The sequence below is a fragment of the Macrobrachium rosenbergii genome, chromosome 41 (genome assembly GCF_040412425.1).
Source record: "Macrobrachium rosenbergii isolate ZJJX-2024 chromosome 41, ASM4041242v1, whole genome shotgun sequence".
In the NCBI taxonomy this organism is placed as follows: Eukaryota; Metazoa; Arthropoda; class Malacostraca; order Decapoda; family Palaemonidae; genus Macrobrachium; species Macrobrachium rosenbergii.
The window spans coordinates 80,990,829-81,008,106 of NC_089781.1; the positions used below are offsets into that span (position 1 = coordinate 80,990,829).

The window sequence follows — 17,278 nt, forward strand, 5'->3', positions numbered from 1 at the left end:
AATGCAGGTGTGTCGACATGAAGGAAACCTCATCTTTAAGGGACGACTTTGTCCTCCGTGGTGAGGAAAAGGAAGGAGGAAACTACCCGAAAATCAACTTTAAAAACCTCTCTTCCTCTTCCTACTGCTCACTTGAAGTTCTCCTGAGTAAATAATTGATGTTCATTACAAAGAATTTAAACTCGAATGCAGTCTCTCGAAAAGCTAAACCCTACTTACATTATCACTGGGGTTTTTTTAAGCATAGACTTTTAGTGCTGTGCTGTTTTCGAAAGAATTTGAGTCCGAATTTATTTTTCTTCAGTCTGGGGTTGTATACAAAACTCTTTGTTAATATTGCTTTTCTACTGCTGCATTGTTGTCCTTTTGAAACATCAATAAAGGTTAAAAATTAAAATGTTACTGATCACATTTCGACTGCAGTTTCAGACGACTCGTTTTTCATCCCTTTCCCTTTCCTTATTGTGACCAGGAAAAGAGAAAAGAAAAACCGAGAACATGGTTGCTCTTCTCTCTGTCTCGGGAGACCTGTCACGAGTTTACTCTCCTGTCGGACTTTTAATCGTCGTACACAAGGACTCGTGTAGTAACAAAGGGAGACATCGTTGGAGAGAGAGAGAGAGAGAGAGAGAGAGAGAGAGAGAGAGAGAGAGAGAGAGAGTGTGTGTGTGTGTGTGTGTGTGTGAGAGAGAATTTGGTTTAGGCTTAAAAGTCGTTTGAACTGTTTTATTTTGACAGTATCATTGTTTTAGTTATGGAGAGGGAAGAAAGTACTGTTATGATTTGAAGAACCTTGCGAAACATTTTTAAATAACCTTGTGGGGGTCTGTTTTGATATTGCGGTAATGACTTCTATTGCCAGCTTTTCCTGCTTTTAAAGCATTGTATGAATTAATCTGGTTTTTTCGGACAGTATTAGAACTCCTCTACTAATTGTGCCATCTATATTCTAGGCGTTATTTCCTTAGTTGGTTGAATACTTGGACCGCAGACATTTCAGTCACCTTTGTAACCTTTTGGGAAAATATTTATCCTAGTGATTTGGTTATAAAAAGGATAGTCCTAAATTGTGCTTACCCATACCTGTTGCAGATAAGAATTATGCAAGCAAAGGTGATCGAAAGATCCCTAGAAATTTTAAAGTTCTTAATCATTTTAGTAAAGTATGCATTTAAAACTTTACAGAAGCTGTATTTTATCATAGATTAGTTTTATGACTTGGACCCGAGAGCAAATTAACTCATGCTTATATGCTAGTGGTGCCTCAGGAGACTCTTGACCTCACTTGGTGCTTTTTTCTAACAGCCCAATGTTCTCATTTCAGTTGGTGGTAAAACTGGCCGCCCAAGAAGAAGTCAACGTGGATGACGTAGGCGTGGGCGGAGCGAAGAGATTCTTCGAGGCGAAGGCGCGAATCCTCGAGGTGGGAGATGCTGCCTACAGGGCCTTCGAGGACAGAAAGAAAGAGGAAGAGGAAAGGAAGAAGAGGCAAGAGGAATTCAAGAAGAAGAGGGAGCAGTTCCAGGCCGCTGCATAGGATTCGAAAAAGTGAAGAGACAAAACTTGTACAAGAATGAAATTTCATCGGTGGGAGATTTGCTCATGGCAGTCAACATGGCGTGTCTTTTTTCCGTAAAATTCATAGAAATCCAACGTTCTCAGACTTCGAAACAGTCGTGCATGTTGCCTCACATAATATCATTAAGCGTAAGATTATCATGATGGTTAATTTAAGTCATAGGTAATTTTTTATTTTCTAGCAGCGCTCTTGAGGTGAACTTTTTGTATACCATGTTCAGTCATCAAATAGCACTTGAGTTATCGAAATAGGATACGCTAGAAGTTTAGCACCAAAAACATCTCAAAAATTGAGTAGCCATTTTTTTATTGTTAGATCATAAGTAATTGGTCAGTGTAGTGAGAGTTAGGATACATGTACTGATAGCACTGATAATGTATATATTATATACTTTAGGATTAAGACGTTGATGAATGTTTTAAGACTTGAAACGTATGGTACTATATGACTCCTTGCGTGGTCTGTTCATAGACTGTAAGCTGCACGCAGTCATCATTATTCATTTTAAATGTCATTCGTCATTTTAGTTTTCGTTTCCTTCCATGGTATGACTAGCTTGATAATGCAAGTAGAATTTCATCACTTAATGCTGTAAATTTCATGATGCTGATTTTCTATTTTTATCAGTGTGATCCCCATGACTTTGTCACTTGCAGAATTGTTTTCCGCCGATTATATCCTTATTTACGTTTCTATCAAGAACTGAAATATGCATTACGAAGGTTTCTCGTGCATTTTTATCTCTTGTTCCATGTGTTATTAGCTACATCCAGTGATATTTTTTTAACTTGCAAGTTTCACATCTTTTGAGTGCTGTATTTCCCGTGCAGCTTGAAGCCTATGGGCAGTTGCGTAATTGCATTATCTTGCTCACTTTCAGATCAAAAAAGTGCACTCCTTTTAGCTGTTCCCGTTTTTAGCGTTTCAGTCACTGTATCATCATTGTTTCAAGTTTCTATGAAATTTCATTTCATAGTACGAGAGTAGACGAATGTCTTTTAAATTAAGGTTCTCGAGATGTAATAGATATTTTTATTTACTTTTTATTCACTTCGTGTTTCGTATTTAGGAATAGGCGATTCACTGCCCCTTCAATTCTGTTTACATATTTTTGCCAAATGTTTTGTGAAACATAAGTTTGTCGAGGAGTAACCTGTTAAGCGTTCTTGATTTCATTAGATAGCAGTGTTATTGGTTCGGATTTTAAAAAAATATATATTTTTTTTATATATAATTTCTTGAAGTACCCATGTTTTTCAGACGAAATTAATTTTTAGACATCTCTTGGCTCCTTCCAAACAAGTAATTCATGTCAATTTACTTTTCTCTTTTTATTCTGCGGATAGCCTTGTTTCAGTACCCCAGCGTTCGTTCTTGGTTTGAGTTCGAACAATAACTTACCGAATCTCCCCTCTTTAAAAACTAAACTATAATACTTGGACATATCACCCACTCCACACGACCTAGATAGGAAATTCACAATTAAGCTTAATTCATAAGCTTTCTGTCACTTCGCTGAATTATCTCCAAATTTAATTTAATTTTTCGGCCTTGGCAGAATATTCAGCAAGGATTTTTCTCACTTCTTAAGAATTCGAGAAGTTTCAGACGTTTAGCGGTGAAAGTTTGCGTATCCTGGCGCCTGTAACAAGTCGTATCAGCTTTCGTCGAGTATATTAGTAACAGTACATAGCCAGTAAAGAAAGATAAAAACTAAACTAAATGTGTTTTAGGTTTGTATCGTCCTTAAACTAAATGTGTTTTAGGTTTGTATCGTCCTTAATACCTGGAGGTATGTAAAGCTTGTAGATATTTTAAACACATTGCAGATAGAGGCTTGCTTAAATCGACATATTTATAACATTTTTAACTCCCCAGTTTTATAGAGCTAATTAGTAGACCTACAGTATCATTTTCAACCAAAATTTTAGAAGCATATTTACCCAAAGTAATTTTAAAGTTTCGTCAAGATAATTTTTAGACGAATATTTAGAGCTTACAAATATCTTGGGCAGTTTTTTACATTTAGTTTTAACTAGGTATTTTATTTGACAGGTTCACTAAGCATGGCGTCTTATATTATTGCAATTTGTACCGCATTCTGAAATCTCGCCAAAGCGTAAATATTAAGCCACGTATAACGTCTACTTTTTTTTAACGAGAAGGGGCAGTGTTTTGTGTGTAATAATATTAAGCCAATGTGATGATTGACTTGAAGGACCAGTGGGTAGCCTTTCTTTCGAAGTGTAAGAGATAATATAAGATATATACAGTATATACCTGCTCTAGATTTATATAAAAAAATGAAGTGCATATACTCGAAGTGGAGTCTTTTTAACCGTTTAGGTCGATTTGTTCATCGTGAAGACTTCGAGTCGGCTCTTTTAATGTCATATGTGTGATAAAAGTGATTCCACGAAAAATGGGTTTGATTGGTTTCCTCCTTCAGGTGTGGCTTGTTCTTTTTTTTTTCCTACTCTTGGAAATTCTGATCTGTGGTAAATTTACCTTAAGCCCCCCTATTATTTAGGAAAGTACAGTTAGGTGTAAGCTCTCAAGTGAAGTTTGGTTTTAATACCTCACAACTACAGCTGGAGTTGCTTTAACTCTGTTGTATCAGCCATTGAGAAACAATATCAAAATAACGTGGGAGACTATGTAAGTTTACCCTCTTGGTTATTATCATCAAAGGTATATGATACATTAGTTACATATTTGTAAAAATTTTCTTCCATATAAAGACAGTCTAATACTGCTACATGAATGAATAATATTTGTAATATGAATTTTATACATAAACTTTAACAACAATTTTAATAATTTTCAAAAATTTTATGAAACTAAAGTAGCACAAACAGTAAATCGAAAAAAAGTGCATAAAGATCATCAATAGTTTTTAAGACTTAAGGAACTAAAAACATTCTGATAAAACCTATTACCTAAATAAAATTTGGTTTGATGTGCTCGATCAGAGAGCATTATACTCACTTTAGAAAAAAAATTTCAACTTAGACATGCATTTTAAAGTAGCATTTAGAAGATTAAGCTAGCTTGTGATATATATAATTACATCAGTTTTTTTTCATGCCCTGTCATTAGATATAGTAAAAAAAGAAATCACAGATCCATATAATAATAATGCTGTCAGTGATGACAGAAGCTTCAGAGTCCCCATTCTCAATACCTGTTAATGTACTTGATGGAAAAGCCTAAGCGAGCTATCAAATTTTCAGTGATGACAGTATTCCAGACTACTCTCTACTACCGGTTTCAATTTGTCCTAGAACAAATAGACTTGTTCCATTGGAGACAACTGGCCAGTATAAACAGGAGAGTAGTTGTAAATGAGGCTTCTCTGCTCTTCGGCGGTTTCAGCGAATCTGTGCTTATTCCTCCGGGCTGTTGAAAAAAAGAATGGTTAGAAAGGAAAGGTACTGCGTTGGAAAGAAAAACGTACGCGAAGCTGAGGAGATTCATAGTTCCAGGGAGTCAAGATAGCAACTTCCCCCTTTATTTTCTAAAGGAAAAGGAAGCAGACATGGGAAAAAATTTTAAAGAAAATTTGGAAACGTTTACGACTGGACTGCAAATAACGAGTACTTATGGTCATCACGCATAGGTCCGTATAATTAACGTCCTGTTAGTAGACTGTACATGCAACCACCAACGATGCAACGTAAGACTTTAGCTTCCAAACATGAACTAAGGAGCTATTTAATAATTACTTTATATAAATGTGCTCTTCAGTATTAATTACTCCCTCCTTGAGTCTGATGACATACTTCAAGGGTATTCTACGCTAATTTACTACGTGGCTGACGTCAGTCAGTTGTCATGGCAACATGGTAAGCCTCCTTTGGCTGTGGAAGCTACCACCGAGACACTAGCTGGAGATCTTCCTACGAACTAAGAGGATAGACTATATTTCTTTTACGATGTCGTATTTCAGAATTTTCACAGCATTAAACAATCAGAAACCTGAAATTAGGTAAATCTGCTTATTCTAACTAAGCAAGCAAGCTTAAAAATAAATGAATATATATGGGATGGCATCATGGTTCACAATTCAATAAAAAAAATTGTACCTTTTCTAACTCTGTAAAAATGTTACAGAAGTTGGAATAAAGGCTCAAAAATAAAAAGACTGGTGATTGATTGATTGGTATTGATAAAGTAGACCTTATGCCAGCACGAGCACTTTGCGAAGGGCGGTCCATTTAATAGTGGCAATTTCTTGAAAGGAAATTAAGAAAGCCTAGTATGGCCCTCTCTGCAAACAGACCAACCACCAAGGACGCGACAATACAAAAATAAGTGTAAGACCCGCTATAAGGCGTGGAATTTACTGAACTGCACCATTGAATAGTTGTGTATGTGCTATACTTTGATCCAGAACTGAAATATTTCCAAAAATGTCAAGCAGCTTTTCACTAGGTTGACAGGTATCGATCGAGCGACATGTCCTAATTAACGTATGCATACACACAGTATGTAAAGGTAATTTAATCTTGCCTATACAGCAAGTGGGCGGAATCATGACAAAGAACTGAAAAGCCGATTATGAATAAAATACATAAGCTTTAAAGTACCCGACTCTCTCTTCTCTCTCTCTCTCTCTCTGGCCAGTTGAAATAACATCAAAGGTTTGGACTTTTACGCTTTATTAAGACCTGACTTTCAACATTTAATTGCCGAGTGCCGTGTTTAATCCCTGAGGCAGAAAAGTAAAATGAATACACGGGTCGCTTAAAATAGCATCTGAAAGATCAAGAGTGACCTGGTTTGAGGCGTCATATTTTGTTCGCTTTAGTAGTTAATGTAAACAGCCGCAGTTGTAATTATCTTTCTTTTTAGGTACTGTTCCAAAACAAAGGGTTTTGCTTTAGTGACAATGAACTTCAATTACTGATTTCGTAATTTTTCTTTAGGATTTCCATTTATGGACAGAAAAAGTAGGTTACACAAATTCTTCTTTCAGGGACAACATATGTTTTTAAAAGAATCCATCGCAATTCACTTCGGAAGAAATGATCTCAACAGTCGTTAAGTTGTTTGAAAGTCCTGGGTGTGGACCATGACACAACCATAAAAGAAGGTCGTTAACTCGTTTCACTTCTATTTCAGCAAAATCAGTAGCATCAGAGTTGCGAATTCAAACGGGTTTAAATTTCTTTCTTTCGCCAGCCGCTTCCTAACTATACACTAAAATAAGATTGGCGATTTCTATTTTGTACTGGAATGAAAAGCCTTTACCTAATCCAAGAGAAATTTATCACCGTTAAGAATGTCGGGCATTGACCATTTATCGGTCAACAATTCCAAGAAACTTCAAATTAATTTGAGATCGCCCTCTAATTACTGAAAATTCTTTAATTCAAAATTACCTTTTTACACCAATGACCATTAACAATAACCGAATCCACTCAAGGAAGTCCTCAACGAGGTAATCCCTTAACCCCCAAAAGGAGTGAAACCAATCACACAAGTGTTTCTCTCTCTCTCTCTCTCTCTCTCTCTCTCTCTCTCTCTCTCTCTCTCTCTCTTACATACACACACACAATTGGTTTAGGTTAACCATCTGACAAAACTTACCATAATTGACATAGACTTGGGCGAAATGATTTGCAGTGTCAATAGCAACACTTGAATGTGGAATATGGTCGTGTCCCGGTTTTGTGGTCCATTCATAGGGGCTCTTCTCTGGGTGAAACTGTTGGAGAAAGAAGACTCTTACATAAGCAGTTCAGAAAATATAGAAAAAAGTGGCTCTCGAGTCTCACTAAACTACTTATGGAAAATAAAACATATTAAGGGTTAATCAAAGGGATGTACGGTAACGTAGTCTGAAACTCGTCATTGCTTATGACCACGACGGATTACAGCCCAGTAACTACTTGAAGTATCAAGCACTGTACCATTAAATTTAATATAGCAGCCCATAATTCACCCCCTGTAATGACGTAGGCTTTGGTGAATTCTGATAATCTGATTCATGGTTCTAAACCTTCCAAAACCTAACTAGTCAAAGAGACTACTCTCATTTCAACTTGGTTAGTTCCAATGGCAAGTCATCTAATCAGACTCGTATATCATACAAGTTGGTTAGTTGGTTTGTGCCATCACGGCTAGCCAAAGTGTGAAAAGCTGTTGTAGGAATAAGAATCCTGATAGGGACATCTGGGTTCTCCCCACCCCACACAAGGAGGAATATATTTCCAGTGTAAAACCTTAAAAGAAATTCATTGTTCAAAACCTAATTCTGTTAACCTACACCTGTGCTGAAATACGGTTTTAATTTGGAACATATGTTAAACCAGGATCTAGATAAACTTTATCTAGATCTTGTGTTAAACTTTAATTATTGTAATTCATTATCCGTTACGAATACTTATGCTACTCAAAGTCACTCTGTGCCTCACGTCCAGTAAATTATGTGAATAAATAAAAAATGTTAAATGAGAGAAAAACTATCAAGCACACGTTATGTGAACATTGTCTGAATTATTTTTGCCACAAAGGCAATGGCATAGCATGACTTTACCACTTATGGGCGAGTTCCATCAAATAACAACCAAAAAGGAGTTATCATACCTCAACTAGCAAGTGGCAGTAACAAGTCTTATGAAGAACGGTAGCTCCCCATGATGCCTACCCCAGCTCAAGATATCGGGGATTCTTGGTGAAGCTGTCTAACTTTGTTAGACATTTTGCATTTAAATACTGCGTTCTAGTATATCTAAATGCAGAGACCGATCAGACAAACAGATATCAAGGCTTAGGCCGATTTAAATAAAAAAAAAAAGACAGCTCAATTCGGCAATGCATGCGCTTGAAATGAAAAACAGCATTTTTAAATAAACAGAAAAATACCGTGTTGTTCTGAATGAAAACAATTCCATAGCTATTTTCCCCCTCTGCTCACCGGTCCCTCGCTTCCCTTTTTTGGGCGCCCACCCGATTAAAGATGATGTTTTCGAAGGGCTTCGGAGCCATGCACGTGGAGGTAAATATAACCACTGCAGCAGGTAAACACTTTTAAAGAATTTCCACCACAAGGAATGAAAAACAAAAATAAGCTGAGCAAGAGAAAAATTAGCCCAAATGTTTTCTTCTTTCGAGAAGAAAGCGTGAAAAATCATATTCTCCTATCAGAACAGATTAAAAGGGCGCAGGTATTTTCAGAGGAAACAGGAAAAACAGTGGTTTGCCCAAAAGGCCTTACTGAAAAACTTAATCGCTCACACAAGAACATTGAAAAGTTATTTTCCTAAAGGGAAACACTGAAACCAAAAGAATTCTCTCCAGACTGAAAAAAAAAACAAAATTATGAAAGAGGATATTGGAAAGTTTTTTTCTCAACTGCAAGGCTTTTTCAAGAGGAAATGTTGCAGTGTAAATTTCCCAAGGAGAAGGCTGAAATCAGTCTTTTTTTTTTCCATCAGTAGAGTAAAAACAATTTAGCCAGAATGGTGGAATATAAAATAACAAGAAACGTTCTAACAAAAAAAAAATCGAAAATTATGAATGACTACTTCGAACACTATTCGCTGATACTTCCTTACTTATTTGAATATAGGAGTTTGTTGTTCGAGTTGAAGCCCCATCTCCTTCCTTCTTCGATTCCTTCCTCTTTTGTTTAAGTTGGATAAGGGCATTTGGTTGCCAGTTCTATCGGCCTCTGTCTAAAAAATCCAAACAGGATGCAAGGCACAAAAGTCGAATTTCCCAGAGAAACGGATCAACTGAACACAATGATACACCAAAGAAAAAGACAGCAAAAGCCTATTTCCAAAGTGAAAATTATTTGATGTAACATATCCAAGACATAACCATGAAACGCACAGAAGTACAGTATTTGCCCCGTAAACGGTATTGCAGCTAAATATATAACATACACAAAGCAACAAAGAACTGATTAAGTGCTTACACACTGTTTTCCTTTACTGTTTGGCAAACAGTGTTGAATGTTTGGACTAATAAGACAAATAAAGGCAAACTGTTTTATATTTATATATATATATATATATATATATATATATATATATATATATATATATATATATATTAAATAATTCGAGAAATATCGTTCTTCAATACTTTGTATACCCGCAGCAAAGAAATGTTCTAACAAACTGTGAAAGTACTGAAATCTGATTATAGGCAGTCTTCACGCATATACTAAAAGGGAAAACGGAACGAAGTGTTGCATGAAGCAAAAAAAGAAGAAAAAAAAAAAGCAAGCCTCCTTTCGCATCTAGAGCATCTCCACGCCCACTCCCCCTCCCCTGATAATCTGATAGCTAACGGGAATCACCTACAAAATTATAAATAAAAACAAATTTATAAGCCTTGAAATATCCTTACAAGTGAAACATTGAAAAAAAAATAGTATTAAATCATTCTGGCTTTTTATGTATTATATATACAACACCTGAATAGAAGACATCAGATAAAACAAGAAACAAACTTCGATATATTTCTTAAGAAATACACCTTTTACAAAGCGGAAAGGGGCTCGCGGTTCGCACTGGGATGACTGACAGCCCTAGACCAACTCTCAGAAATTACAGTACACGTCATCCTACATTCGAAGCAGATTCTACCCAGAGATGGAGTACAGAGACGTGCCTTCCGCTTGACTGAAAGCAAGACCTTTACGGACATGCTTGCGTGAGACATGCGATCCTCCATTTTTTTTCTTTTATTTTCGAGCTATACTGGAGGCGATAATAACGTCCAATTAGCGAAATGGTTGCAAGCCCTAGTCGTAAATTTTTATAATGTTAGAAACAATTTGTCTAATTAAAGCAAGATTTTAACAGACTAAATCGCGTTGAGTGAATGTGTGTGTTGAGAGAAGAGAGAGAGAGAGAGAGAGAGAGAGAGAGAGAGAGATTATGCCCAGAACATCTTTCGCCCTTGATGCATTAGATTTAGAGGCAGTAGTACTACTTACTCTCTCCAGCCACAGTAAGATTGCCTAAAGAAAAGAGAAAAGGTTTATCTAGTAAAAACTGAGGGGCAGGAGAGCGTAGATTTCTTTCTTTAACACGCTCCAAGAGTTGGAGAAAATCTATGCTGGCTGTAAACTGTCGCAAGTAACAGAACTAGAAGCAGGAACACACATACACACGTATGTATGTGTGAAAGCTTATGCAGGCTGTAAATCACAACAAAAAGTAATCGTACGGAAAGAAAGTCTATGCATACACCTCTGTCTCTAAGCGTGCATGGATTTTTAATTTCTCTATATCATGTCATTACATATCTATGCTATTCATATAAAAATAGTCACAAGCAATTATGAGTCACACACACACACACACACCTGAACCATATTAATCGCAACTTTATTTTTGGGGAAAATCTACTTAAACCTCGTAAGGTATTACTTTGTGAGAACTATTTGCTACCCTGTAGTCTGCATTAAACAAGTATCATCATGAGAGTCCGTTAACCGATTTGTGTCCATAAGGCAGCACTTTTCTGTGCAATAATAACGCTCCAAATTAGTCCGTTAGGATATATCGGATATCTAGCAATGGTGTTCTAGCTTATTCAAGGCAGCCCAAAGTGGTCGAGATAATGTATGAAGTTAATCCCTCCAAGCTGCATTTGAACATGAAGCTGTTGGCAGTATGCAGACGTAATTGCTGGGTAGACTTAACTGCCGCAGTCTTCGAAAATAAACAGTAAATTAAAACAAATCCTTTTATGACTTTGAACAGTGTATATTTCTCGAGATATAACCGGTGTTGACTATAAATACTAACATACTTAAAGTATGTACATCATACGAGCATTTAAGAATATACGTTTACATAGTGTTACTACTTGAATAAAAGTAAATGAGCAGTAAACTCTGATGGCGATAATTACACATTTCCTGGTCATCAACAGCCACGCTTCAATTGCAGATAACATGACCTTATTGGCGCTGTAAATACTTTCCAAAACATTGCAGCATCTATTGACGCAAGAAACAATAGGTATCGGTTTTCCTATAAAAACAACGGCACACTACAAAAGTAGCAGACAGCGATTTCGTATTTTTATTCTTGATATAAAACCGCTTTAACTTTTTTTTTTTTTACGAGAGTAGCCAACCAATCACGCCCGAGCAGTGGTGATTTGAATATTCCCCTTATATTGGCGATGTTCCATGAATTATAAATAGCAGACAAACGGAGGGAGAGAGAGAGAGGAGATTTTGCCTTTAAATCTTGTAATGCTATAGTTTCATTTGAATGACAGGTTATTTTAAAGGCGACGGACTCATGGATGGGAAGTAAAGAGCGTCCTGGTGGTGGTGATGATGCACGACCAAAGGGCGTGGTAACAGCATGACGGGAGCGAGATCACAGAGGGAAGAAAGAGCGGGAAATATCTTTTTATTTTAGTTTAAACCAGGTGTTGGACGTATCAATATTGCCATTATACAATGCGCACGTTAATAGATAGCCAGTGGAAGTATATGAACTATTCAGGTGTTTATATATTGTTTGTCACTTCTTTTACGAAGAGGCCTATCCTGATGCAATTATGACATCAGAATCACATTCAATGTCACCTTACGGTGTTTATCTAAAAGATTCTTTAGTTTGAATTAATTTCGCACTAAATTTATTAGTTAAGTGAGGACAAAGATACGGCATACAAAAGAAAACCGCCACCCTACAAAATACTGAAAACAAAAACCCGAGTCCCGAGGGACTGCAACCATCATTTGACAAAGGATGTGATTCTGATGAGCAGATTTTATGCTTCCGCAGGAAGAGATAAAAATTTGTTAAAAGAGAGAGAGAGTATTGCCATGTCTGAACAGAAATACTGTGCGGCATAAACATAGGATTTCCAAATGTTAACGGTTTTGCTCTCGCAGGCTAAAGTTTTACTTGCACCCGACACGGATGGAGAACTGTACTACGGAATGTTTTTATGCAGAAAAATCTGTAGTCTTCTACGCTTCATGTAAGGCTCACAGGACGGGTGGAAGTGTACAGATGTGTTATTTTGAGGTTATTTGAGTAAGACTGAGTATGGCAGGCAGATAAGCTGTGATAGCACATACGGTCTACGATTGGAAAAACTGAATAAAAAAAGTGTTTTTAATAGTCTATTTGTGCCATGTCGGCTTTTGAAACTATGAAGGGGTGGATCTGTTATGTACTTTAAACGCAAAGGTATCCGACATACAGAAATGGCGTTGTTGGTATGCATGATGTTGTCAGAGTAAATGAGAATGCAGAGAGGCTCGGGGAAACTTGCTTACTTTAGGGCTTGATTGCTGAAAATAATAGTTTCTAATGAAGGAGATTCATTGGTAAATATGGAAGAGAAAATGGTAAGGAAAAGTTTATTAAACTGAGTTAGTACAGAGTGGATGGATGAGTGCGTCGCTGAATATAATAGTAAGGAGAGGAGTGACTGGGGATATATTTGGAAGAAATCGAAGTTGAGACGTATAAAAGTTCTACTGTGAACATGTGATTAGTTTGTGAGAATAAAAATCATAAGGGCATAACATAACTTAGTATTCCAGGGAAGGTGCATGACATGGTTTGACTGATAAAGTGCGACAGGTGACAGTACGACTGACAGGTGAAGAACAGTATGGGTTTAGACAGGGAGAGGGTCCATGGATCAAATGTTTATTGTGTAATAAGAAAGTACAGGGAAAAAGTTGTACGTATGTAACATACATAAAACCTTAAGGGGGTTATGCTAGAATTTATATAAAGGCAATGTGGAGAGTGTTGAAGTATGGTACAGAAGTTGAGAGATGAAAAATGTTTACAATGGAAGTGAAACACATTACAGCACTTATACTAGGGAGTGACAGGTCTGGTGTAAATATGGGTTTGAGACAAAGGTACAGTACGTTATGCCTCCATGGCTGTGTCATATCTCGATGGATGAATTAATGCACTTAGTCAAAGAAAGGACAAGATAAGTAAAATAAGAAAATAGATCTTGAATGGAGGCGTAGAATGGCTTATACTTGTACATGTGATAGAACTGATGAGGAATAGTGAAAAGAATTTGCAGAAACTAGTGAAAAACAAAACCTTTGAAAGTGTTTGTAAGGTGAGATGAAAAATGTAAACCAGAGGACGGAACGATGAGTGCTACTATGAGTAGAGGAAGAATGAAATCAGTTTATCTGAGTAAGTATTTGAGAGGAAAAATATCAGATGCTAGTAGAATGAGAGAAGAGGTGAGTTTGCACGTGCAAAAGATTGGGAAGATACTTAATGGAAGCTGGAGTGATACACTTTTTGCGTGATATGTATGCTGTGAAAACATCGAAAAAGTGATAACTGTAGAGATAGGTAGAAGTGGTAAAAAGGTTAGCATAGGTGAAAGGATGGAACCGTGTGAGATGGTTCAGTCATGTGGAAAAAATGGAAAATACAGATTGGGGAAAGTGCGTATATTTCTGAAATATTACATCTAAACTTACTGTATAGGTGTACGAAGTGGGTATTATTCTAGAAGCAACTGAAAGTGTTAATGTGCAAGTGACTGGTGCCTTGATATTTCCCTAGAGCTACCCCCTAATACGGGATATAGCTTAATAAAGAACATGTATACCTGTATCTTCCAATCATACTCAATATAAAATCTGTTTACCTTCCAGTTTCAGTCATATTTTCAGAAATCGACCGTGTTACCTGTACGGCGAAGAATGGGTAGTCCCAAGCTTCAACTGCAGCCAAGTACTCCACTCCTCTCCGATCTGCACTGTAGGCCAAAGGCCTGAAGATTTTGTCAAGTCCGAAGGCACTGAAATTCTACGAAGGAAGAAAATGACAATAACTAATCAAGTACAGTTAGATAAAATAAGATAGTAATAGTTAAAATAATTATATAGTTATATAATTTAGAATGTTACAAGAGTTAATATTTTAACAAGACTGGTAAAATGTCTGAGATGCAGCGGAAATATAAATTGAAAGGTCACCACATACGAAGGTGGTCACTACAGGAAGGGTCCTGTTCAAAGAGGGTCTCCACGACTCTGAACATCTGATAAGGACTCTACAGAAGTTGGGTCACTGGGCTGTAACAAAGGGGAATAAAAGATGAAAGGGAGCTCTTCAGCAACTCATTGGTGCTCAATAGACGGAGAAGAGGAGGTGGAGAAGTCTCTTCTTCCTACTTCTTCTATGTACTGTACAGCAGAACAATTTTTTTTTTCAGAATGGCCCCCAATTTTCATTTCAATTTTTGTCTGGCGTTTAACGGAGCATCTTTTACAAGAAGCTTCACAACAATATTTCTTCTAATATCACCAATAAGGGGCTACATGAACAGACAGGGTAACGTTGAGCTTTGCTCACTGCAAGCAACAAGGGGTGTTGAGATGCATTGCCATTTCAGGTAGTTAAGCCTCCTTATCATATTATTTAAAAGTCGCTATTTGGTATAAAAGGTTGATATAATTTACCATACACTCTAGAAATGAATAACAGATAAATATGAAATAAAATAAACACACACACTGGACTTACTTCCCCAACGCTGAGTTTTCATGAAATTATAATTGCCTTATTCGAAAAAATATAAGCTCAAAAATCTTTATGACACTGCTTCTTTAAAATCAATTTCTTTCTTAAGTGATAAAGGAAGAGGGAGGTTCTTTTAAAAGGAAATAAAAACAAAATATATTGACCTGGACTACCTACTGGGGTAGAACACGTCACTTGCTACTAAAGGTAACACAAAAAAATTTATTATCTTTTTCTTTCTTTTCCTTCTAGATAGGTCAGTTCTCTCTCGCAGTTCTCATCATCATCATCAATGCAAAAGCAGAGAACAGCAGTATCCAGATTTCTTTCGAATTATCTCCATATTTCCATTAGTCCTACAATCCATTCTCTTTTAAGGAGAGAGTCTACAACTTCTTTTGTAATTTAAACTTTTTCTTCCCATGTCTTTTGTTCCTTAGGCCTAAACTAAATAAAGGCTCAGGCTTGTTCCTATGTACAGTACTACCTATATACACACGAGAGAGAGAGAGAGAGAGAGAGAGAGAGAGAGAGAGAGAGAGAGAGAGAAATGTGAAGGGGGAATACGGTTAGACTTGCTTTCTTCACGTAAAGAGAACAATTCCACAGAAAAGGAGGTTACCTTGGGGGTAAGACAATACTTGTGGAAGTTGCTGGTGATTGCTTCTGACGTCAGGGCTTTAATGAGTCTCTTCGGCAGATGTCGCAGCAGATATCCGTCTGCGTAATCTAAAAGAGGAAGCAAACAGAGAATAGTAGAAACAGAATACTTATGAATACGGATAAATGTATGCAGAGTTAATTAAAAATACTTCATAAAGTTATGCTGTTAATTAAAACTGTAACCATCGAAGAGCAGGAAGACCATGCTTCATCTTTATAGCCATTATTGGTTTTATACATACGTATATACATACACACGTGTATATATGTATATATATATACAAACACAAAATTGTATACATAAAATTCCATATTCCAATCCTTGCCTTGTCCTAGTCTGTTCGAAAATGTTTTAACAAAACCCTCTTACAACCTTTAAAAGGCCAATCAAAAATACTCATTGCGTCGATTGATGTACGCAACTTACCAGAATCCAACTTGATGCGGTTGGCAATGTTTTGGGCATCGCACACGGCCCTGACCTCCTGCCCACCGGCCGCAAGTCCCATCATGAGTTCGAAGCCCAAACAGGTACCCCACAGCGGGAACACATCCCCTCTGTCATTCATGTCCTTTGCAATCTGCAGGAGGTTCAGCGAGGATTGTGAATGGCAACAGGAGAAAATATAGCGTTGAATAGCAAGGGAGTGTAGAGAAAATTTAAAATTAAAAAAAAAAAAATCATAAGTCAGCATTAATGAATGAGTGAAAAACAAACGCCTTAAATTTCCATGGTGATACTGATCACGTTAATTGTGTAATGATTACCAACAAAGCACTTATTGCATTAATAATTAAAAGAATAACCACCTTATAATAAAGAGGTTCGAATAACAGAATTCTATCGCTTCGCCAAAGCTCATACTACTCTTGATCTTAGGGAATACTAATGTCAATTAAAACGTTGACACGTCGGTCTAAAAATATTGACTTATTTTGCATAAAAACTCGTCCTTCACTGATCTCCTTAAAATACTGACGATATGATCTAAAATCATTGGGTATAATGATCTAAAGATACTGACTACATTATCTCAAATTATTGCCTATGCATTTATCCTAAAACTATTGACTTTTCTAAAACTACTGACTATACTGATATAAAATTACCCATCTCCTATAAACATGGACAATATTATAATGCTTTGCTTCCAAATAGTGCTATGATAGCTTCTATTTACCCTCATATTCTCATGTTGAATGCAATATTCATCACAAGTTTGCTACCAAGCTTTGCGATTCAAAAGAAAGGAAAATACATATTGGTATCCAAAATACTACAAAATTACCCAATAAAAAATATTACTTCCATAAAAGATTAACATTTTCATTGTAGATACTGTAATGTAGTATATAATTGTTCCAAAAATCATTTTTTCTAAAATATATTTAAGGATTCCTAAGCAGAATAGTGATCATTGTTTCCTTGAAAACAATAAACGAATTAATTCAAGAAAAACTATTGGAAAACAATGGAAAGGATTTATTACCAGTGGCAGGCATATCTGCTAAGGAAGTGTTATAT

The 17,278-nt window shown here is 36.5% G+C and overlaps 2 protein-coding genes across 3 annotated transcripts in view; one reads left to right on the forward strand and one right to left on the reverse strand.

Moving 5' to 3' along the window:
• The window catches only part of LOC136826920 (EF-hand domain-containing protein D2 homolog), a 59,275-nt gene extending 55,273 nt beyond the window's left edge, over window positions 1-4,002 (forward strand). Inside the window, exon 3 of the mRNA XM_067084489.1 lies at window positions 1,325-4,002. Coding sequence (XP_066940590.1) covers window positions 1,325-1,537 — 213 coding nt within the window. The 3' untranslated portion in view covers window positions 1,538-4,002. The remainder of the gene's footprint in view (window positions 1-1,324) is intronic.
• Window positions 4,003-4,286: 284 nt separating this feature from the next.
• The window catches only part of LOC136826919 (gamma-glutamyl hydrolase-like), a 33,024-nt gene continuing 20,032 nt past the window's right edge, over window positions 4,287-17,278 (reverse strand). For both annotated transcript variants that reach the window (XM_067084487.1, XM_067084488.1), the window contains exons 6-10: window positions 16,181-16,334; window positions 15,713-15,819; window positions 14,254-14,373; window positions 7,172-7,289; window positions 4,287-4,978 (exon numbers count right to left, since the gene is read on the reverse strand). In XM_067084487.1, coding sequence (XP_066940588.1) covers window positions 4,860-4,978; window positions 7,172-7,289; window positions 14,254-14,373; window positions 15,713-15,819; window positions 16,181-16,334 — 618 coding nt within the window. In that variant the 3' untranslated portion in view covers window positions 4,287-4,859. The remainder of the gene's footprint in view (window positions 4,979-7,171; window positions 7,290-14,253; window positions 14,374-15,712; window positions 15,820-16,180; window positions 16,335-17,278) is intronic.